Below are 23,346 nucleotides of genomic sequence, written 5' to 3'. Positions count from 1 at the left end.
CCCCACATCGCTTGATCACCCAGACACTCCACATACACAATCTGTGTGCAACACTTTATTGGGAGAGATTCACACATTCTTACGCTGTCTTAGGCCATAAGATGATAGGAGGGTGACAGGAGTGCTGGGACCCTGAGGTGGCTCAAGTGGAAGCTCCAAGAATGGTGGCCCCCATGCCTGCTCATCTGTGCCTCAGTTTCCCCTTTGTGAAACAGGAAGGTTATGTCCCTTTCCAGGCCTGAAACACTGGTGTGATAAAAGTGGGGCAAACACCACAAGAAAAATGGGCCCCTCCCCCAGAGAGGAGCTGCAGAAGGGGACTGGCCCCTCAGCCCTGATGTTTGGGCAAGCCAGCTCTCTGTGTAACCTGGAAGCTGTGGCAGAAACAATAGGAGAGTCCTGTCTGGACAGCATCTGGATTTTATAGGAGGGAAACAGACCTTCTGGAACCCTCAGGGGAGGGCGGGAAAGCAGGGAGACCCCTCAGCTGTGCTTCATGAAAGGCAGGGTACTGAGCAGGGACATGGGAATCCTCTCCAGGCCCCAGGCCCTGAGCCAAATCAAGGACTCTTTCTGGGAAAGGATGGCAGCCTGGTTCACAGAATTCCCAGGCAAAAGCTTCGTGGCTGGACCGACTGGCAGCGGGAGTTTCAAGCAGTTTACTCCTCCCGGAGCTTTTCCGGGGCAAGGCTGGTGGCCTGCGACCCGGTCTTCCGCCGGCTGGGGCTGCCCCTACCCAAAGCCACCCCCAGCCCGAGGGCCACGAGGGCCAGGATGTGGATGCAGAAGTAGATGGAGGCCCAGTAGCGGAGAGTCTGGCCCAGCGACAGCAGCACGAAGCCCATGCACATGTAGTCGTAGGCTCTCATCTTCAGGAACCAGTGCACCCAGTCCCAGGCCTTCTGGCCGCCTGGGCCCAGCCGCCCCCGCAGTGCTGACTCCAGCTGAACCTCGGCTGCCAGACACAGCGGGATGGTCAGGAAGCTTAGGTAGTAGCCAGGGTGAAGGCCGTGCCAGTAGGCGCTCAGCAGCATGGTCCAGGCGCTCCTGCGGGAGGGGCTGGGAGTCAGACCCGGAAGTCCAAGCCCCCAGCCCCGCCTCCCTGAGACCCGGAAGTTCAGGTCCCCAGTCCCTGGAGTCTCTACTCTCTTTCCAGGAACCCAGCTAACTGCCTCCCAACACCCGTTTTCCTCAGGACCCAGATGCCTGAGCCCCTAGCTGCTTCCTCTTTTGGGGATCCAGGAGTATAATTCCCGATCCATGAAGACTCAGAAATCTCCAACCATGCCCCCCCCCTTTATGGACCCTAAAATGTTAGCCCTTGAAGACCCACAAATTAAGGCTCTGATCACCACTGTCATGGACACAGAGTGTGACCTTCAGCGGGTTTTGGGGCCTGGGGCAGAAATCCTTCCTGCCCATGGCACCCACTTTTCCCTCCGGCACATCAGGGCTGGAAGTACAAAAGTCACCTAATGACAGAATAATGCCAACCACACATCTTTGGGGGCCTAAGGGTACAGAAAAAGGTTGAATTTTCCTTGGCCATTTTCTTGAAAAACCCAATGTTTGCAAATCTTTCCTTGGTTCTTTGGATATAGATGTAAATCTTTGGAAAGGCAAAGTAAGCTGTAGAAAGCCTTACAATCCAGGGATGTTTTTTGGAGCCTGGCAGCCATCTCTGAAACCTAAACACCCTAGAAGATAGAATCCTGTTTCCTGGCCATTGTGGGGGTTTGTCCTAGGCCTGGCCCCCTGTAACCACCTACTTGTGGGAGAGATAGGACTTTACTCTTCCTTCAGACAAAGCCCACTGGTTAGCATGGCGGCTACCCCAAGTATCAGGTGAATTAGGGATGAACATGAAGGGAGGTGCAGCAAACAGTGCTGCGGAGCCCTCCTCCTTGAGCACAAGTTATGGTTTCTATCGAGGACAAGCTCTGTAAAGGACGGTAATGCCCAGGGGTGTAACAAGGGTGAGATTTCTTTCCATCTTGGTGACCTCACTAGTGGGTGACTCGCGATGTGCACGGCCATCTGGTTTAATGTGTTTTCAGTAACAACACTGTTCTTTTCTTCCTACTTATGGTGGAGAGGATTTACATGAGTGGCAGGATTTAGACGCTTTCCCCAGTGGGGAGACAGGACAGGAGGACACACACCTGTGGATCCTGAACTTGCCCTCCATCCCCTCGGCTTCCATTCCTAAGCTTCCTTTCCCATTTTGCTGCCCCTCCACGCCCCTCCAAAGACTCACCTGGGCTGCCCCTCGAAATGTCTCCCTTTTGTTCTCTCTCGAGCCCACCGCATTCTGGCTTTCACTTCTGTCCTCCAAACTGCTCCCACCAAGGTGGCTGCCTTCCATCACACCCAACCCAGCGGTCCCACCTGCCTTCATTGTACTGTGCTCCTGGCACCATGTGACACAAATAACCCCTCCCTCCTCCTTGAAGCACTTGGTGCCCCCCCTCCCTTCCAGAAGGAACACTTTGCTGACTGTGCACCAATTTCATGGCTGTCTTTGCTGCTGTTCCTCCTCGTCCATAGTCCACACCAGGTTTTCTCAGTCTCGGCACTACTGTCTCTGGCCAGGTGGTTCCTTGCTGTGGGGCAGGGGGCCTCCAGGGCACTGCAGGGTGTGGAGCAGCATCCCTGCCTTCTACCTACGAGATGCCAGAAGCATCCCCCGGCTGTGACAAAAACATCCCCAGACATTGCCAAATGCCCTCTGGGGGTGTAGCCCAATCATCCCAATTGAGAACCCTTGGTTTAAACACTGGCGTGACTTGGGTTTTGACCTGACACTCAGCCCCCAAGTTTTAAGTATCATCTATCTATGATCTGATGACACTCAAGTGTCCACTTCTTAAACCAGCATGTTCCTTAAGCGTCAGAATCACATAACTAACTGCCTATCCAATAACTCCAGCTAGAAATCTAATAGTCACCTCAAAGCGAGACGAAACCCAAGGCTCGCTTCCTTACTCCACCCACTCCTGAAACCTTCTCATGCCGTCTTCTCCTTCTCAGGCAATGGCCCTTCTGTGCCCTGTATCACTTATACCATCACTCAGACATCATGTTTAATTTCCTCTCTCATGCCCCACATCCGGTCTATGCCATGCCTTGAGTTCATCTCTCAAATCCATCCTCTTTCAGCCACGGTTCCTTACTCCAGGACACCATCATCTCCCACCTTGCCAGCTCCAAAGGCCTCTGAACTGTCTCTGGCTTTACTCCTGCTCCCTTCCCCAACCTCTACGCCGTTCTCAACACAAGGCCAGAGTCATCTTTAAACTGGTCCCACATCCAGGTGAGTCCAGCTTCAGAGCTGCCGTCATTAATGGCTTCATTATGAGAAGGCGTTACTGGGTGTCCTCAGCTCATCTGGTGGCTCCAGGAAGCCTGAGCGACACTCGGCAGGTTACCTAACCTGTCTGAGCCTTGGTCTCTTTATCTTAAAACTGGAGTAAGAGCTCCTGCTTGCTAAGGTTATAAAGATAATGTCTGGCACAAAGTCTCCACTCAAGAATTATCAGAGTGAAGAACAATAGACGCTGACATGTAGCCAGCACTCACTTGTCAGCTCTCACATTAAGTACATTTCACACTTTATGTCTCTTAATCCTCACGTGAACCTATCAAGCCGGTAATGGCATTGCCCCCATTTAAGAGGAAACACAGCTTACTCCTTAAGGTTTCTTAATAATTGGCGGGGCCGAGATTCTGGAAAGCTTGGCTACTGAGTCCACAGGACTCAGTGTACTGCTTCTGTCCAATGAGGCTGACTTTACGGAAGTAGGAACTGAGGCCCAGAGAGGGAGGCACGTTCAGCGCAGAGTAATGCAAATCAGTGGTAGTGCAACAGGCTCCAGAAACTACAGCTCCGAAGGTCCTCACGGGCGAAGGCTCAGCCTGGGAAGCCACGGACAGCCCCAGGTGCTGCTGGGAGATGTAGTTCTGTGCGTCCCTGGGGCAGGTGGGCTCACCTGAGGACGTAGGAGCGGGCAGGCGCGCTCTTGTAGACGTACTGCGCCAGCCACCACTGCACCGTCATGTTCCAGTACCGCATGCCTTCTCGCACCCGCACGCAGAAGTCGGTGCCGTAGCAGTCGATGTTGCGAACGGTCTCATAGTCGTACTCCAGGGCAGCCGCCTCTTCCAGACTGGTGGGGGGTGGAGGGTGAGGGTGGGGGACAGACATGCAGCTCAGCCAGGCCCTCTTCTGACACGGGTTACTGTCCCAGCCCCGGTGCTAAGGAGGGGATCGCGGGCAGGCAACAGCCCTCTGGCCGTTGTCACGTTGGCTAGGGCAACAGGGTAGTGTAGCCCAGAGGGAGCCTTTCTTGGGAGGGAGGTAGAGGTGGGGCTGCACAGTTCACCAATAATGGGGTTCTCCTTTTGGCAATGGGGTGGGTAACAGCTTTGAAAAGCCTTTGAAGGACTACGGTTGCTAGACTACAAGTCCTTAGCAACCTGACCCTTCACTGTCTTCCAATGTAGGGAAAGGCCATTCCTTGGCAACCAAGCTCAGTGTATTCAGAGAAGCCTCCAAATGTGGTCCCTTCCGAGTAGTCAGACATTGCAGTTGCTAGGGAAGCAGCATCCCTAACAATGAGGTGGGCCGTGGTAGGGAGCTCTTCTAGGTTATGTGACACCTGGGTGGTCTCTGTTGCTAGGGAAAGGGCATTCCTTAGCAACAAGGCCTGGGATATTTAGAAAAGCTTTAAGAAAGGGCCTTTCCTGGCTACTGATACTTACCATTGTTCAAGAAGTGTCATCCCCAGTAACACGGTAGTTCTGAGTCCCTGGTGCCTATACATCTGGTGTGGGGGGGGGGGGAACAGCCTTGGCTCACCTGCACCCCTGGTGGTTTCTGATAATGGGAGGGGGGCCATCCACTATGAGTGAGGCCAGTCGGTTTAGAAAAGCCTTTAGTTCCCACCTGACATTTTCTAGGGGACACCCTCTCCAGCCACTGGAGATCCATCCATGGTTACTAGGGCAGTGGAAATAAATCTGCATGGGGGTACTAGCTCCCCCACAAAGGAATGGCAGTTTGTGTCTACTAGGGGACTGCCCCACCCTAGCAAAGAGGAGCAGTTCATAATTTACACTACATTGACGAGGGGCTGCTCCCCCAGGGCCAGCCCTGGCGAAGGCTGACCATGGCTGATGGAAACAAAGAGGCAGTCTATTCCTGATTGCTTGGGCACCATTTCCCTTACAACACAGGAGCAACACTTCCTTAGCAACAAGAGAGCCTGTAGTTACCAGCAATGAGACTTACCTAGCAGTGAAGGAGCTAGGGAGGTAGCATTACTAGCAACAAGGTCAGTCCATCGTTACCAGGAGGATCAGCTTCCTCCGCAACACTAGGAAGGTGACCTACAGTTGCTAGGAATCGTGTCCCTTCCGCTAAAGGACAGCAGTCAGGGATGCCATTTCCTTAGAAACAGAGGGCAACTGCAGGCTATGTGATGACATTCCACGGAGGGGATGCTGGCTCCTAGCAACAAAGGGACAGTTTAGGGGTGCCATTTCCATAGCAACAAACAGCAACACTTTTGGCAGGAAGGGGCAAACCATGGCAGCTAGGGAACCTTCTTCCGTAGCAAATGGGTGGTCCAGTTGCTAGGGAACCGTTTCCCTAGCAACAAAGGGTAACCCATCAATGCCCAACGACGGCCTCCTGAGGAACCAGGAACAATCGGGTTACTGCGGTGGCACTTCCATGGCAACAGGGTTGTTAAGATACCACCTTCCTTTTCCTAGTGACAGAAAGCAATTCGCCGTCCCAAGGGGTGACAAGCTCTAGCAACAAGGGGCAATCCATAGGTATCAGGAGTGCTGTCCCCTAGGACAGGAGAAGGCGAGCTGTGGTGGCCCAGGGGCGACACTATGCCAACAAAAGGTGGTGGCCCTGCCCCCTGCTCCCCACTCTCCTCCCTGCTAGGGGCAGGGCCAGCCCGTGGTGATGGGGCCTGCCGGGTCTTGGGATGCCTCCCTCCCGCCGCCTGACCTGCTGGGGGGTGGGTATTGGAGGGTGGGGCCGCCCCCGGCCCGGGCTTTGGCGGCCACGGGGTAGGCCCCGAAGCCCGCGGCAATGCAGCCGCACTCGGCCGCAATCCAGGCCACGTAGAAGCGCATGCGGAAGGCGAAGAAGACGGGGATCATGTAGAAGAGGCGGGCAGGCAGCGGGCGGGCGTAGAAGGCATCCTCGCGCACGGCCTCCAGCGGGAAGAGGTGCGAGGACAGCAGGAAGAGCAGCCCAAAGAGCGGGGCCGGCCAGGCGCGGCGCAGCAGGGGCCGCAGGCTGGGCACGGCGCCCGGAAAGGGCTGCTCCAGCCAGTCCAGGTACGTGCGGTAGCGGAAGAACGGGCCTGTGGCGGGAGGGGGAGGGTTAGCTGGTCAGAGACTGGACCAGCGGAGAGGGTGAGGGAGCTAAGATGGGGAGAGGAAAGGGGGACAGAGAAGAGAGACAGAAGCAAAGACAAGGGTGGGGGTGTCCCCAGAGGGAAGGGACAGGGAAGCAGAGGACTCAGAAAGAAGGAAAGTGGTACACAGTTATATTGAGGGCCGAATACCCCAGAGAGTGAGGGGTACTGAGGCTCTGAGACAGATGGAGTCAGACAGACCCCAGGCAGGGGTTGAGTTCGGTGTGACAGAGTGACAGGAAGTAGAGGAGAGGAGGAGAGAGGTGTGAGAAGAAACCAGAGGGCACAGGCGCTGGACCCCCAGGAACCTAGGAGGACTTGGGTTTTGTTCTCAGTGCCAGGAAACCACCATGGGCTTTTCCAACAGGAAGTGCCGGGTACCATTCGCCTTTTACAAGACCCCTCAGCCACTGAGCACGGTGGGGACAGCAGAGGGACAATGATGGAAAATGGGAGACTGCTGCAGTATTTAAAATGATAGCCTGGCCTAGGGAGGGAGCAGTGGGGATCAACAGAAGTGACAGGTGTTAGAAGCCTCACATGTCACAAAAGGCCACATAGCGTGTGATTCCATTCTAAAATGTGCACATTAAGCAAAGTGACACAGATAGAAAGTCAATCAGCGGTTCCCAGGGACTGGGATTAGATGGACGTTTGGGGCTGATGGCTAAAGGGTGCAAGGGTTTCTATTTGGGGTGATGCAATTGTTCTACCACTATGTGGTGGGGATAGATGCTCAACTCTGTGAATATACTAAACACCAGCATACGGCACATGGTTCTAAGTGGGAGACTATGTCAATTCTAGCTCAGTAAAGTTGTCATAAAAAAGAATACCTTCTATGAGGTCAGCATTAATGACAAATATTTTCTGAAACTAAAATGGGATCATATGCTGTGAATATTTGTTCCCTGGGCAGCAGAAGCATCAAAGCTACATAGGCTTTTCTCCTTTATCTCCGTTTGCTCCCAATAAGCTACAAGGCATCACTTAGGCTGAGAACAGTCGGGCTTCCTGTGGAGGAGCCCTGGGTCCAGTGGGAGGGTTGGGTACAGAAACTCACCCGCCAAGCAGCAGATGCTGGGATGGAGACAGAGGGCAAGGGAGACAGGACAGGGAGGCGTGGGGGGAAGGCGCACTCACCTGTCATGATTCCCACGTAGCAGTAGCTGTAGCTGAGTGTCTCAGTCAGAGAGGGCACGTCGGGCAGCAGCCCCAGGCTGGGCCCCTTGCTGAAGCCCGAGGCCATTTCCTTCCTCTGGGCTAGGTGCAGATCCTGTACCTCACTGGCCAGACTCACCAGCTGGGAGGAAGGGGTGTGGGTGGGAGACAGGTCAGACTCGGGGCCCCCTCACACCACCTCCCTCAAGCTACCCCTCTGGGCAGCCAAGGGGCGTGCTCTGGGGCGTGCAGCTGGGAGCTGCGTTCCACTCCCCAGGGAACATCTTGAGTCGTGAGTTATGGCATCTTAGTGGCTCTCTAGATGGCAGGCATTCCCTGGGGTCACTCCTGGGCCTGCCTGTCTTCTTTCTCTAAGTTCCATCCTTCTCTGTTCTCTGGCAGCCTGGGGCTTTACATACTCCCCACTCTTGTGACTCCCAAACTCTACCTGTAGCCAGGACTTCTCCTCTCACAGCCCCAAACCTATTCATTAAGTTGCGTCTTGTCATTAATACTCGGGCATTAATATACTGGGCACCTCAAATTTCACACATGCAGAGTGGAACCTGGTATTACCCACTCCTCAAAACGGATCCGCCTCCAGTCTCTGTGCTCAGGCAATGGCACCACCATTCAGTTATTTGTCCAGGCTGGAGACCTTCCTCGCTCCCCAAATCTATTCTCTTAAGTCTCTCAGGCCTGTCCTTTGTGTTTTGCCTCCACCACTGGGCGGAATATACTTGGCCTCTACCCTTCTCGGCACAGACTCAAGGCCGGCCCTACGTCAACAGGCCTCCATGTCTTCCAGCTTCCTCCACAGAGAACCCCAGGTAGACATGGAGGAAGATAGGACTGAGGGCTTGTGTTTTATTCCCTTGTAAGATCACCTTGGGCTGGCATGACTCTGGACACATCTTGTCAGGGTGGGTGCCTCTACATAAGCCTTTTCCTTCCAGGCTCCCCTACCTGCCCCTCCTCTCGTCCCCTTGGGCCCAGGGTTGGTACGGGCTCCCCGGCTGCTGGTCCAGGGTTCCTGCACTGTCCCTTCTGGCTCCTTCACGTCCTGCCCAACCACCCTTATAAATAATAACTCCTCAAGTTATCCTAAATGCGGTGTTTCCTGCGGGGACTCTGACTGACCCGTCGACAGGCTGATCAAGCCACCACCACCATCTTCCTGCCGGGCTTTGATTAAGGAGCCCTACCGCACCCCATCTTGCCCTTTCTACTGCAATCTCCTTGAGGCACCCAGAGTGAGTATTTTGAAACACGTAAATCCAATCACATTACCTTCTCTGGCAACAAACCAAAAAACCTCTTCCAGGGTACCTTGGGCCCCCACAGGAAGAAGTCCAAACCCCTTACGTTGGCCAACAAGGCCCATCGTGGTTTGGCCCCTGGTGTCCCTTCTCTTCAGTCCATGTGGATGGCACACAGTTGGAAGTCAGCCTGCTCCCTTCCACACACTGTGCCTGCAGCCTGAAAGGTGGTTCCTCTAACTCTTCTCTTAGCTAACCAACGCCTGCTCGTCCTGAACTCCCCTCCTGAGGAGACCTGGTTCGTTACCTTGCATGATTGCTCACTGATACGTTGTGGGAGCCCAGTGCACAGTGGGAACTCATGGCTTTTCCATCTGGGGTGGGGCCTGGGAATCTGCTTTCACCCATCTTCCCAGGTGACTCAGAGCCAGACCTGAGGATCCTGGTTTTGTACCCTTAGATAAGTGCCTTCTCCCCAAAGCGGTTTTCCTCCTTCGCAAAGTGGCTTGCTCCAAGGACGCAAAGAGAGCACTTAGCTCAGGCTCTGGCATTCATGCTACACTACTTGGAATACCTCTGTAACCCAGGGAAGAGCTGGGAGGTCAAGTCCCGCCCCCGGGGGTGTGTGGAAGATAAAATCCCACCTCCCCTGCTGGCATGGGAGTGGTAGAGAGGAGGAGGTGAAGTTAGCGGGGTTAACTGGTACAAAGGGAGGGTGGGGGGAATCTGACCTTCAGTGTCAGCAGCAGCTGGACCGCATTGGTGAAAGGCGTGGGAGTGGGCAGGCCCAGCAGGCTGAGTGCTCGGAAGAACAGGAGGTAGGAGAAGGTCCAGGCTAGGGCCAGGGCGTGGCAGGAGCTGGGGCAGAGGCAGGAGGTGGTGGTGCTGGGCCCCGGACCTCACCTCACCTCCGCTCCCCCAGATTCCAGCTACAAATCCCCTCCCACTTACCCACCTTCAGAGACAGAAAATGGGAGTGGGACAGAACGAACAAGACTGAAACTGTGGGAGAAGAAGCACAGCCACAAAGAAATGTGTAGCAACAGAGAAAAGAATAAGACGTTAAGAGAAGTTTCAGGGTGAAGATCTTTCCCTCCATTTTTTTACTGAGGAAGGGGGAGAGAGGGAGGGAGAGAGGGAGAGGGAATTCGGATATGAATGGTGGCAAGGCCAGCAGACAAGGAATGTCCTCTCTCCAGAATCCATGACACAGATGTAGAAGACCAGGACAGACACACAGGGACAAGACCCAGAAAAAGGCAGAAGAGGGAAACAACAACAAAAAAAGACAAATAACCGAGAAACAACAGATAAACAAGAGACATCCAGAGACCCAGGCAGAAACTGAGAAAGAACCAAAGAGCAAACAGGTTGCTTCCTCTTCCCCTCCAGTCTCCCCCCACCCTCATCCTCACCAGGGCTGGGCCTGAATGAGGGCCCAGGTCCCAAGGATGGTGACCAGAGAATGCAAAGTGTGGGGGCCACAGGTGAACAAGGTGAGCCCCAGGCCCACAGCTGCTGCTCCCCATCTCTTCAGCCCAGGTCCTGCAGGGAGAAGAGACAGCATAAGCCTGGAACCTTACAGAGGGGCCCCAACCCTGCTCCCCACCCCTATTTTCCACTGGGAGGGAACCTGACTCACCAGCTTTCTTAAAGAGGAAGCCAATGGGGATGGAGATAAGAAGAACCACTAGATATGTCCATTCTTCCGGCGACATGATCTGGGGGAGGGGCAGAGGTTCGCAGTGAGAACCCAGGACTCTGGCCCCACAGCCCTGAATCTGCCTCCTGGTCCTCAGTTGTCCAGGATCAGCTCCTCTCCTCTGAGAACATAAGAATCCGGACCTCCAGGCCCTCTCTCCTTAGAGGACAGAGGATTCCACTCCCCGTGTCCCTCTTCTGAGCACCCAGGCCTCCAGTCCCCTTCTCCTCCAGCCAACCTCCTGCTTCGAGGACCCAGGAACTCAGGCCCTCCCTCTTCAAGCACACACGTCTGCAGACACCCCCAGCCCTTCTTCGGGAGGACTTGGAGGAGCCCAGGCCTCCAGCCTCCACCTCTTTCGGAGCTCCGTACCCCTCTCCTGCCGAGAGGGGGACCACCCGGGTCTTCAGGCCCCCTCCCCAGTCACACTCCAGTTGTGTGCACCCAGCGCTGTCAGGACCGCCCCGGCAAAGCCACAGGCAGTTACGCCACCCGCAACTCGGCCGTGCTCCAGAGCCGCCCCCGAAACCCCGTCAGCGCGCCTCTGCGCAGCGACCCCACCGCGACTTGGGGCTCACCCACCCCTCTCACCGGGTCCGGCTCCGCGCCGCTCGCGGAGCAAGAGGAGGCCGAGCAGTCCCGCCCCGGCCACACCTCCCTGCCCCGCACGCCCCCGCCTCTCTCGAGGGCCTGCCGGGCTGTGCTATCCCGGGCCGTGAGAGCGACAACTTTCAGGCTCTAGGCTGGGCAGGGAAGGAACTGGAATCAGGAGTCCGGAGCACGCATCCGCGGATGGACCGGGACCCGAAATCTATCCAGCCCGAGTACAGAAAGAGGAGGGGCTTCGGGCTCGGAAAGAGGCGGGGCCAGAGCTTCGGGCTCCGAAAGAGGTGATGGGACCCGGGAAGCAGCCGGGACCTGGACAGCTTTTGGAGTGAGGCGGGGCCTCCGCTTCGAGTTCCTTCGGGCTGAGTCGGGAGGCAGTTTGGAGGAGGGGCCACGAGCTTCGGTTTTCCTCGGAAATAGTTGGGTACAAATGACTCGAGTTTGTTGGTAGAAGGAATCTCATGTTTAGCAGGGAGGCGGGGACACAGGCTAAGGCATCACGAAAGTACCGGTGACCAAGATACCCCGAGGGGGCGGGGCCAATAGCGTCCCGCCTTAAAGAGACGGGGCCTCGGGACTCATCGGCCAAGGAAGGTGGGGCCAAGGAAACGGGCCTCACGTTCCGAAATCGCGGAATCGCAGAGACGGAGGGAGGAGCTCTTCGGTGGGCGGGGTTAAGGTGCTCCCCAACAGGGGCAAGGCGGGGCTACGGCCCTGCAGGGCGGGTCTCGGGCTTCCCGCTACGCTTAGGTGGCGGCGTGACGAAATTGACGCAGGGGGTCCGCATGGGGTGGTGGTGGAGGAAGTCTGTGGCGCGCTACGTAGGGGGTGGCTCCGCCGGGACAGCGAATTGGTGTTTACGAGGTGATTAGCTGGTTCTGTCAGAGGACGGTGCGACATTCTGAAGGGAGGCGAGGAGGCCGACCGAGCGCCCACGAGTGGGGTGAGCCTGCCCGAGCGGAAAACGGACGGCGGGTGCTCGGGGCGGGGCCTCGGCAATGGGGTACGGTCGTGGGGCGAGGACTCCCCAACTGGGGAGCGCTTGCAACAGGAGGGGGCGGCGCCTCAGGTTGCGGGATGACGGGAGCAGATGACGTCCTAACGCCGAACCGCTGGCGTCCAGGAGGGGGGTGACGCTGTGCATTCGGCCGAGCCGAGCACTCCCGAACGTGGAACTGCTGATATTCGGAAGTGGGCGGGGCTTCGTGCTTCGGGAGACTGACTCAGAGCTACAAGGCCCTGAGGCCGAATCTTGGTGGCTAGGGGAGGGGTGGAGCCAAGTTCCGTGCAACCTGAAGCGGGCAGTGCAAATGGACCTCGTAGGGGGCGTAGCCTCGTTTGAAGGATTTGTTCGGAGGCGCAATGGCGGGCGCGGCAGTGATAGCCCAGATCGAATGCTGACCGCAGGGCCGCGGGACCTGGCGGGATTGTCCGGGGCCGGAGCGTGGCTCCAGGGGGCGGGGCCTGGCCCTCCGGCTCGGCAGGTGGAGGACCGCAGAGCGAGCGAGGCTCCGCCCCTTGAGGCTCAGGGGCGGAGCTTCGCCTGACCCCCGAGTACGTGGGTGGGCTTTCCGTGGCCGGCGGCTCTCCGAGTGACTGCTGCAACCCCCACCCCAATCCCGCAGGAGGATGCTGGTGGTGGAGGTCGCAAACGGCCGCTCCCTGGTGTGGGGGGCCGAGGCGGTGCAGGCGCTACGGGAGCGCCTGGGAGTTGGGGGCCGCACAGTGGGCGCCCTTCCTCGCGGGCCCCGCCAAAACTCACACCTGGGCCTCCCGCTGCTGCTGATGCCTGAAGAGGCGCGGCTCCTGGCGGAGATCGGCGCCGTGACCCTGGTCAGCGCCCCACGTCCGAATCCCGGCCAACACAGCCTGGTAAGGGGCGGGTTGGGGGCGCGAACTCCGTGGACCTGCGGGAGAAGAGGCTGGAGAACCGGACTCTGGGTCCTCGAGTGGGAGGGGCCTGGGAGACCTGGATTCTGGAATGTGGAAGTGGGAAACTGGGATCCCCGGGTTCAGGCGCTGAGGTTAGGAGGGGCCAGGGACTCAGGATTCCTAGCTTCGTTAATGGAGGGTATACCTGCATCCTGAAGGTCCAGCTAAGTTTACTTCTCAGGCTCTAGCATCCTTCAAGCGCAAGCAAGAGCAGGACTTCCAGGAGCAAAGCGCTCTGGTAGCTGAGACCCGTGAGACTCGCCGCCAGGAGTTCCTTGAGAAGATTGCGCAGGGCCAGGCAGCCAAAAAGCAGAAGCTGGAAGCAGATTCAGGGACCAGCGAGAGCCAGGAGGCCAGCGGGAACCAAGCTGTTGAAGAGAATGAGGCCAATGCTAGGCAGGCTTCTGAGGAAGCAGGTGAGGGTGGGAGTTGGAGTCCAAGGACCAGGGAAAGGAGGGAAGAGATCTTTTGGGAATTTTGGCTGGAGCTCCAGGGTCTGGGTCTCCCTGGGGGATGGGAAGACTTTGGCCTCTTGAATTTACCAAAATCTCTTGGATTCACTTTCCCCAGTCTCCTCCTCTCCCCAACCTGGGCCTTCAGATGGGGTGGCCCCCTTGCCCAGGTCTGCTCTGCTCATCCAGCTGGCTACTGCTAGGCCTCGACCCATCAAGGCTAGGCCCTTAGACTGGCGTGTCCAGTCCAAAGACTGGCCCCATGCTGGCCGTCCAGCCCATGAGCTACGTTACAGCATCTACAGAGACCTGTGGGAGCGAGGCTTCTTCCTCAGTGCTGCTGGCAAGTTCGGGGGCGACTTCCTGGTCTATCCTGGTGAGTTTGGGTTGGGACATCTGGTTGCTGCCCCTTCACAATCCTACCACATTCTGCGTTTTTCCTTTTTGTCTCGTTTTCTCAGCTTGTGAAACACATGGAAAGACAGGAAACACTTGGGAACCCAAGCTCATTTACTGGGCAGTTTAGTAAATTTTATTAACACTTGCTTTCATCTAGAAGTTTCACTGAGAAATACTTGCATATGTGCACCAAACATACAAGTCATTGCAAGATTCTTTACAGTATTGAACAGTTAGATAAGAACCAGGATGATGATTAATAGGTCAGTGGTTAAATATCACAGTTAGTTGTCAGAGAAACAGCATTAGGTGTCTGATTGATGTAGGGCCATGTACGTTTATTTTAAAAATAACCAAAGGGAGAAAAGAAAACAGCTTGTAGAAAATGTACAGTAAAAAGTAAATATCTTTATATTGTTATGTAGTTATATACACATTATTTAAGTAGCCTTAAAAATTGTGGCTCTAATAAAAGAATATGAAGATAACTTAAAATGGAGTACTAAGTAAACTAAGAGAATCCTGTCAAGCAAGTAGACAGAGGCATGAAAGGATGTACCCCAGCCCAACTACAGTGGTTTACCTCTGAGAGGGAATTTGCATCAGGTATGGGTAAAGGGGACTTTTGATGAATCAGTTCATTTTTGAATTTGTAGTAAGGTTATCTTTATTGTGTAACTAAAAGATTAAATAAATCTGCAAAAAATCATCTTTTTTGTTCTTCTTAAGAACATGGAAAGAGAACTACCTGATGAGTAGTCAGATCTTAGCTATTGATTGGAGAGTGTCCACTAAATCTTCTGCAGATGAGCTGGGAGCCTTCTTCTCTTTTCAGGCTAAAAGCTTAATTTAACTAAATGACTGATTTAGGAGCTGAGAACAATTTACTTGCCCCATTCTCCACAGATAACCGCGGTTTAATTATTTCACTACTATTTTTTTGGTGACTTTTATATGTAAAAAAAAGATTATATTGGTTTTGAAAAAGAATATTAAATTTATTAAACATACAAATGCTAATATTTAGTTCTTTTCTAAGCTTTCAGTTCAACGTGCAGATTTTAAGGGGACAATTAGTTCATGTTTGATCCCATTTTTATTTTTTTTAACTTTTTTCTTTATTTTAAGTGTGTTTTTCCAGGACCCATCAGCTCCAAGTCAAGTAGTTGTTTCAATCTAGTTGTGGAGGGCGCAGCTCACAGTGGCCCATGTGGGGATCCAACTGGCAACCCTGGTGTTATGAACATCGTGCTCTAACCAATTGAGCTAACCAGCCGCCCCCCCCCTTTTTTTTTTATGTTTGATCCCATTTACAAAAGGAGTTAAGTAGTTTTAAATATTATAAGCTGCATTTTAAAATTTAATATATTTTCTGGTTTAAATTCTGCATTTTTCTGTTTATGGACCTTGTCATAAGTTAAATCTAATAAAGCATAAATGGGGTGAGTTTTAAGTTTATATGTTCTAACACTGTTAATAGACTTACTAACATGTCACGTTAAAATAAGTTTAAATCAATTACTCAATTACACATTTGAAACTGAACTATAAGGCTGACCTGTTAGTTTAATAGGTTAATATTTCTAAAAGACTACTCAACATACCAGATATGCATAGAATCCTTGTCCTATGAAGATTGGTATCCAAGATCTAAGTCTATTAAATATTTGTAAGTCTAGGGTCGGCCCAGTGGCTCAGGCGGTTAGAGCTCCATGCTCCTAACTCCGAAGGCTGCCGGTTCAATTCCCACATGGGCCAGTGGGCTCTCAACCACAAGGTTGCCAATTCAATTCCTCGAGTCCTGCGAGGGATGGTGGGCAGCGCCCCCTGAATTGAACACAGCACCTTGAGCTGAGCTGCCGCTGAGCTCCCGGATGGCTCAGTTGGTTGGAGCCCGTCATCTCAACCACAAGGTTGCCGGTTCGACTCCCGCAAGGGATGGTGGGCTGTGCCCCCAGCAACTAACAACGGCAACTGGACCTGGAGCTGAGCTGCGCCCTCCACAACTAAGACTGAAAGAACAACTTGAAGCTGAACGGCACCCTCCACAACTAAGACTGAAAGGACAACAACTTGACTTGGAAAAAAAAAGTCCTGGAAGTACACCCTGTTCCCCAATAAAGTCCTGTTCCCCTTCAAAAAAAAAAAAAAAAAGAAAATATTTGTAAGTCTATAATACTAAATCTTTTTAATGTCAAGAGATGCTAAGCCTCTAAGAAAATAGTTTTGGGGTACCTTCTCAACCATTTTCTTGCGCCCTTCCTAGCTAACCAGAGAAGTTCTTGCTGGAAGTCCAGTTGCCACACTGGGCCTCGTTTCATAGTTGCTATGACAGTCCCCTCAGTTGGGATGTCTCAGAGACTTGCCCTTTTAAATTTACTGTTACTTAATCTTCTGTATAGTGTCCCACTTAGGGTTCCACTCTACTTGATCAGAGTGCAAACCACAGCTTCAGGTCAGCTCTGGCCCATGGACTGATTTTTTTTTAATAAAGTTTTTTTGGAACACAGCCCTGTCCATTTGTTTCCTTATGGTCTTTGGTTGCTAGTGTGCCACAGTGGCAGTTGAGTATTTGCATCATGGCCCACAAAACTGGAAATATTTACTATCTGGCCCTTTTCAGAAAAATTTTGTTGACTCCCTTATCCCATCTTTTATTACTCAATCCTATTATAAATTCTTGTCTTATTTCTTTTAGTCTGTTAGAGTCACTTTTCATTGGATATTTACATGATGTCCTTTAGCTTTGACTGACTTCGTGGTCCTGGTTCTTAGGTCATGACAATGATATGTGCAATTATTTGTTTTTGTTTTACATGAGATTATGCTATACATGTGTGACAACTTGCCTTCTCTCCTTCCTCCCCCACTCAATGTATCCTTGACTACTGTCCAAGGTGGTATAGTTTTTTAATCTTTTTTTTTTTTTAGTTGACATTCAATATTATTTTCTACTCCACCATCTTGACCGGAACCTACATTCTTTTAATCTAACAGTTGCATAATATTCGATCTTATGGATACACTGTGAATTTAACCAGTCCATGTTTCTACTTTTTAGCAATTGTAAATGATAGCAAAGTGAACATCTTTATAGATTTTAATGCTACTATGCTTCTAAGAGAAAAATTTTGAGAAGACCACTTTCTGGGTCCAAGGGTGTCGTTTAAAATATTCATAGTGGTGGTAAAATGATCTGCTTTCTCTTACCTGTGGATGGTCCAGTATCTAACACGGGAAAGTGCTGCATGCCTCTTTTCCTCACCCAGGTGACCCGCTCCGTTTCCATGCCCACTACATCGCCCAGTGCTGGGCTCCTGGGGACCCCATCCCACTCCAGGACCTGGTTTCTGCTGGCCGCCTCGGAACCAGTGTCAGGAAGACGCTGCTACTCTGTTCTCCGCAGCCTGATGGTAAGGTGGTCTACACCTCCCTGCAGTGGGCCAGCCTGCAGTGAACTCCAGAGACATATGGGGTGTGGCTGTGTCTTTGGCAAGAGCTTTCTAGATGGCCCAAGTTCACCTCAGCATGGGAGGCTAGAACATCTTCCTACCTCTCACTGTGGTTAGTTTTTGATTCCAGATTTATAAACACTACATCTTTCTTACGTCCCTTTCGCTTTCAAAGCACTATTGGCTGTGTTGTTTGTAGTTACCATTTCTAAACTGTGAGCTTCTTGAGTGAAGACTGTGTTGATTCATCTCTGTTTTCTACAGGGCTTGGGTCCCAAGTAGTCGCAATAAACTTCTTGAATAAACATGGAGTTTGTGGTTTAAATCCTTAGGACAATGCTGGGAAGTGTGGCCATTTGAATTTGCTTATACAGATGAGGAAAAGTCTGGAGGTCACATGGCTAGTGAGGAGCAGAGCTGGGATTTAAAACCTGGTCTTTTTCACTCCCAATGGGAAGTGTGAGCTCTTCCCACTACACTAAACTTCCTTTAGAAAAGATTTTTACAAAACATTTCAGACGTATACAAAGACATAAATAAAAATAACACACGAAGAGGAGGAGAATGTGAGTGTTGCCATTTCAGGACAGGAGTGTGGAGTGGGGAGGGGAACGTGAGGAAGGGCTCTCGGGCCTTCTGGAATACTGGCGGTATTTGTTTTCTTGGCCTGACAGGTGTTTATTCAGGTGTTTGAGAATTGTTTTTTATGCCGTACATTTATATTCTGGGTCCTTTTTTTTTTTTTAATATGTGTCATATTCGACAACTTTTTACCAAAACCAATGTATAAAATAAGCATTTATAAAATGATTCCCTATATTGACCTTCTGCTTAAGAAATGACTAGAACATTATCAGTACATACTTCCAGTATTTATACGTATATTAAGATAATGCGTAGTTTTGTCATGTAGATTTTGTGACTGTAATACATTCAACGTGGTAAAAATCCTGGGGCTGAAAGTCTCTACCTCTAGTTGCTAAATTTGTACCCTCCTCCAACTACTTTCTTTCTTGTCCTTCTCGGTAAACAAATTTGATAGAATCTCAATTTCCTATCTGTTTGGATTAATTTGAAATAGGACACTAATCCTTGTCTGGCTAACACTACTCTGCGTGTCTCTTTGGTAATTGGCCTGCATGTATGTATGTATATATATATATGAATATATATGTATGTATGAATATATATGTATGTATGAATATATATATATATTCTTCCACCTTGTCTCTTCTCTCTACAACAAAGTACTTACAAGTCGCAGTACCTGTGTCCTGAGTCTTCCCTCTCAAAAGTTCCTCATTAAAAACTATTGTGAGACAGGTGGCCAGTTAGCTCAGTTGGTTAGAGCCTGGTACTGATAACACCAAGGTTGCTGGTTTGATCCCAGCATGGGCCACTGTGAGCTGCGCCTTCCTTAAAAAAAATAAACTATTGTGAGCGTGTCCACATGCAAAAAACAAAACAAAACAAAAAATAAATCTAGATACAGACCTTATACTCCTGGCAAAAAAGTTAACTCAAAATACATCGTAGGGAGCAGGCGGTTGGCTCAGTTGGTTAGAGCGCCGTGCTCTTAACAAGGTTGCCGGTTTGATCCCCACATGGGCCACTGAGCTGCGCCCTCCACAACTAGAATGAAACAACTACTTGGAGCTGATGGGTCCTGGAAAAACACAAATAAATAAAAGTTTAAAATGCATCAGAAACCTAAATGTAAAATGCAAAATTATAAAACTCCTAGGAGAAAACCTAGATGACCTAAAGTTTGGCAATGACATTTTAGATAAATACCAAAGGCACGATCCATGAAAGAATTGATAATATGGACTTCATTAAAATTGAAAACTTGGAGAAAATATTGCAAAAGACATATCTGATAGAGGACTGTTGTTCAAAAGACACAAAGAACTCTTACAACTCAAGATTAAGAAAACAGAATGGATTTAAAAATGGTCTGAAGACCTTAACGGATAACAGACACCTCACAAAGTAAGATTCAGATGGCAAATAAGCATATGAAAATGTTATTATGGAAATGCAAAGTAATAATGACATACCACTATGTACCTATCAGACCAGAACCCAAAACACTGACAACCCCAAATGCTGGTGTGATGTGGAGCAACAGGAACCCTCATTCATTGCTGGTGGGAATGCAAATGGTACAGTCACCTCGGAAGAGTGACAGCTGCTGAGAAAATTAAATATACCCTTATTATATGATCAGCAATTATCCTCCTCGGTGTTTACCCAAGGTCATGAAAACACAACCCTACAAAAACCTGCAATGTTACAGCAGCATTATTCATAATTGCCAAAACTTAGAAGCCACCAAGATATCCTGCAGTAGGTGAATGGATAAAGTATAGTACATCTAGACAATGTTATTCAGTGCTAAAAAGAAATGTGCTTTCACGCTATGAAGACATGGAGAAATCTTAAATGCATATTACTAAGTGAAAGAAACTTCTGAAAAGGCTACATACTGCATGGTTCCAACTATATGGCATTCTGGAAAAGGCAAAATTATGAAGACTGAAAAGATCGGGGTTGGAGGGGAGAGGGAGGAAGAAATAATTGGAGCATAGGATTTTTAAGGCAGTGAAATGACTGTATGATAGTCTAATGATAAATGCATGTCATTGTACATTTGTCCAAACCCACAGAATGTACCACATCCATGGTGAACCGTAATGTAAACTCTGGACTTTAGGTGATTATAATGTGTCAATGTAGGTTCATCAGTGGTAACACGTGTAGAACTCTGGTGACGGATGCTGATAATGGGGAGGCGATGGATGTGGGGGGTGGGCGATGTATGGGAAATCTCTACCTCTTAATTTTGCTGTGAACCTAAAACTGCCCTAAAAGTCTTCAAAAGTAAATTGTTACTGGTACCCCTGCATCCAATCAGCCACTAAATCCTATAGGCACTATCTTCCGAATGTAGAACCAGAATTTGATCACTTTGCTCCATCTTCGCTGCTAACATTTTGCCAAAAGCCAGCATGAAACTCACTTGGATGATTGCAGTAGCTTCCTCACTCATCTTCTTGGCTTTCACCCTTGCCCCTCTATTGTCTGTTTCAACAGTCAGGTTAAAAGGTAGGTCAGATCGTGTCACTCCTCTGTTTAAAACTCCCCAGTTTCCCATCTCTGGGTAAACCAAACATTGCAGGTTCCTCTAACTCTGACTCCATCCATTTGCCTGTGCACCAGTCTCTTCAGCAAGCTCCCCTTTCATTATCTTCACACCTGCTACCCAACCTGGAACACTGCTCCCCTAATGGTCATGTGGTCTTGTGCCTCACTGCCAGCTGGTCTTTCCTTCCCGGGCCTTCCATGATCGCTTTACTTCAAATTTGACCCTCCTCTCGCATGCCCCTTCCTACTTGATGTATTTGCCTTACCACTTAGCACTGATGTGATACTGTAATTTATAATGGAAGATGTATACTTGGTCTTCATCCCTGTTCCTGGCACAGAGCTAAAACCCTTGGAATTTCCTGAAGTGATAAGAGCAATACAGGTGTCTTGATATTTATTATATAAAAAACCCCTTTCAAACACACCTGAGTTTATGTAAATGAAGCGACTTTTGGAAGACACCTAAGAATGGGGTCTGGTTGCCAGAAGAACCAACCATGTGATTAGAGGGTTGGAACTTTTAATATCTTCCCTCCACCCAGGAGAGAGGGGCTGGAGATTGAGTTCAATCATCCAGGGTTGATGATTTAATCAACCAGGAGGCTCCAGGTGCACCACTCTCCCCAAATCTCCTATTTACTAAACTGGAAACTCCCTTTGGGTTCTTTTTTTTAAAAAATTTTTATTGGGGAGTATTGGGGAACAGTGTGTTTTTCCAGGACCCATCAGCTCCATGTCAAGTTGTTTTCAATCTAGTTGTGGAGGGCACAGCTCATTGGCCCATGTGGGAATTCAACCGGTGACCTTGGTGTTATGAGCACCTTGCTGTAACCACTGAGCAAAACGGCGGCCCTTCTTTGATTTTTTTATGGAGGTTTCGTTACACTTTGGTGTCTCTGCCAAAACACAAGTGACAGTAATTGATGCCCTTACTTTGAATAAATGGCCTTTGCTTGTTCTAATTTGGTTGTCTTCATTTATTTCCACATCGTGTATTCTTGGGCAAGTTCTATAACCACTGTTTGGTGCCTCCATGCCATCTGTAAAATAGGACTGGTACTAGTATTAGTACTCCTTAAGTGAGTATTGATAATAGTACCATTATGTATGAGGGAGGGCAGTTTCTCAGAGTACTCCTTAAGTATGTATTGAGGATTAAGTAATACGTGTAAAGTTCTTTGACCAGTGCCTTGTACATAGTAAGCATTTCAGAATGCCACCTTTTATTATTTTTAGTGATAGAAATCATGGGGCACAAGAATTAATTGTAAAAACCGAGATGAAGTGTTAGCCCAAACCCTAGTACATTTAAAGTGCTCATTAAACATTATCTAACAATGATAAGCCCTTGGTGTGAATGGTATTACTCTAAAGAGGAAAAGACTAGAAGAAATAATCCTAGGGGCTGTCTGAGAGTAGGAAGTTGAGAAAGGAGATCAAAAACTGTAAATTCCTTCAGGTGACAAATGAATGCCAACGTGCAGCAGAATGTATAGCAAGTGTTTTCAGAACATTTTCCCTGTTTTGGGAACCTCAGGATATAAACTGCTGTTTCGATAAAGAGGCACAAAACCTTTATATCTTTGAGTCTCAAGTTATAAAACAAAAAAATCACCTTAAACAGCCTGCCCCTGACCATCCTATCTGAGGTACCATCTTCCCTCAGTCATTGTCAATAATTTATTGTCTTAATGGCACCACACTCAGAACTGATTTATTTCATTCAACTTATTACTTCTTTTTGGCTATTATGATTATTAGTTTCAGGTGTACAAAACAATATAATAGACATTTCACCCCTCACAAAGTGATAACCCCTCCCCCAATCTATTGCTCCTCTGATGTCATATATACCTATTACAATTCCATTGACTATTCCCTATGCTGTACTCCATATCCCATGACTATATATAGATATTCAGTTATAGTTGACATACAGTATTATTCAGCTTCAGCTTTAGGTGTACAATGCAGTGGTCAAGTACACCATCCATGATGTGGTCTCCCCAATAAGATGTGCCCATCTGACACCCTACAAAATCTTTACATTATTGACTATATTCCCCAAACTGTCTTTCATGTCCCCTTGGCAATGTTGTAGTTACCACTTTATGCTAATCCTTTCCCCTTCTCCCTAAGTGAAGAAATAAGTCAGTCGGAGAAAGACAAATACCATATGACCTCACTTATATGTGGAATTTAAAGAACTGAATAAATGGGCAAAGAAAACAGAAATAGTCCCAGAGATATAGAGGAACTTCTACTGTTTTGGTTTCTTGTCTAAGACTCTAAACTCACGAGCAGAGGAGCTGTTTTATTCATGGCTCTACACCACCATGTAGGAGAACAATTCCTTGTGCCACTCAATAAATTGCTGCGGAAATGAATTAACGTGGCCCACACTGAGAGCGGGCTTCTGTCCCCAGAGGTAGCCAGAGCTACTAAGTGATAAACATTCCAGGAATGGCCGACTTTCTACCAAGATCTTTTTTCCCTTCTCTACAGAAAGCAAGGAAGGCAAAAGTGGAATCTCGTCAGGATGGGCAGCTGAGCTGTGTCTCAAGGCAAGCAACAGAACTGCGACTCGATGGATTCGCTCCTCAGATTTGCAGCCAGGGTTCAAAACAGCAGGCTGGCTTCTGGCTATGCTTCAGGATGACATTATTCTGACAGGAAACACGACGACTTCATTATTCATGGAATCCACGGAGCATCTTCTCGAAGATGTGCGTTGGAGAGGCCTCAGCCCCTGGGGGTCTTTTCACAGAGGGGGAGCCCGCTGAGGCCTAGAGACAT

General features: G+C 50.0%; 2 protein-coding genes across 7 annotated transcripts; one reads left to right on the top strand and one right to left on the bottom strand.

Annotated features, from left to right (window-relative positions):
- Positions 1 to 40: 40 nt before the first annotated feature.
- MBOAT7 (membrane bound acylglycerophosphatidylinositol O-acyltransferase MBOAT7) lies at positions 41 to 11,470 on the bottom strand. Of its 4 annotated transcripts, none has more exons than XM_019715915.3 (8): positions 11,151 to 11,470; positions 10,500 to 10,578; positions 10,273 to 10,402; positions 9,589 to 9,715; positions 7,581 to 7,740; positions 6,023 to 6,383; positions 3,990 to 4,166; positions 41 to 1,047 (listed from the first exon to the last, which is right to left on the bottom strand). In XM_019715915.3, exons 2-8 carry the CDS (start codon positions 10,573 to 10,575, stop codon positions 660 to 662), a joined length of 1,419 nt encoding a protein of 472 aa, XP_019571474.2. In that variant the 5' UTR covers positions 10,576 to 10,578; positions 11,151 to 11,470; the 3' UTR covers positions 41 to 659. The 4 variants fall into 4 exon arrangements, with proteins under 4 accessions (XP_019571474.2, XP_019571477.2, XP_074172070.2 ...); XM_019715918.3 differs by having other exon boundaries at positions 10,932 to 11,157; XM_074315969.2 differs by lacking the exon at positions 9,589 to 9,715 and having other exon boundaries at positions 11,151 to 11,439.
- A 249-nt stretch (positions 11,471 to 11,719) lies between these two features.
- On the top strand, positions 11,720 to 17,711 carry TSEN34 (tRNA splicing endonuclease subunit 34). 3 transcript variants are annotated; one of them, XM_074315974.2, is made up of 5 exons: positions 11,720 to 11,844; positions 12,791 to 13,037; positions 13,279 to 13,513; positions 13,668 to 13,925; positions 17,218 to 17,711. In XM_074315974.2, the coding sequence occupies exons 2-5, from the start codon at positions 12,795 to 12,797 to the stop codon at positions 17,403 to 17,405; spliced, it is 924 nt and encodes a 307-aa protein (XP_074172075.1). In that variant the 5' UTR covers positions 11,720 to 11,844; positions 12,791 to 12,794; the 3' UTR covers positions 17,406 to 17,711. The 3 variants fall into 3 exon arrangements, with proteins under 3 accessions (XP_074172075.1, XP_074172074.1, XP_019571479.2); XM_074315973.2 differs by lacking the exon at positions 11,720 to 11,844 and adding an exon at positions 11,871 to 12,168; XM_019715920.3 differs by lacking the exon at positions 11,720 to 11,844 and adding an exon at positions 11,872 to 12,108.
- The last annotated feature ends 5,635 nt before the right edge of the window (positions 17,712 to 23,346 follow it).

This window comes from Rhinolophus sinicus, chromosome 8 (genome assembly GCF_057876585.1).
Source record: "Rhinolophus sinicus isolate RSI-liver-muscle chromosome 8, RSI-T2T, whole genome shotgun sequence".
In the NCBI taxonomy this organism is placed as follows: Eukaryota; Metazoa; Chordata; class Mammalia; order Chiroptera; family Rhinolophidae; genus Rhinolophus; species Rhinolophus sinicus.
Note: the sequence above shows the minus strand (reverse complement) of the source record. Positions and strands in the feature narration are given on the sequence as shown.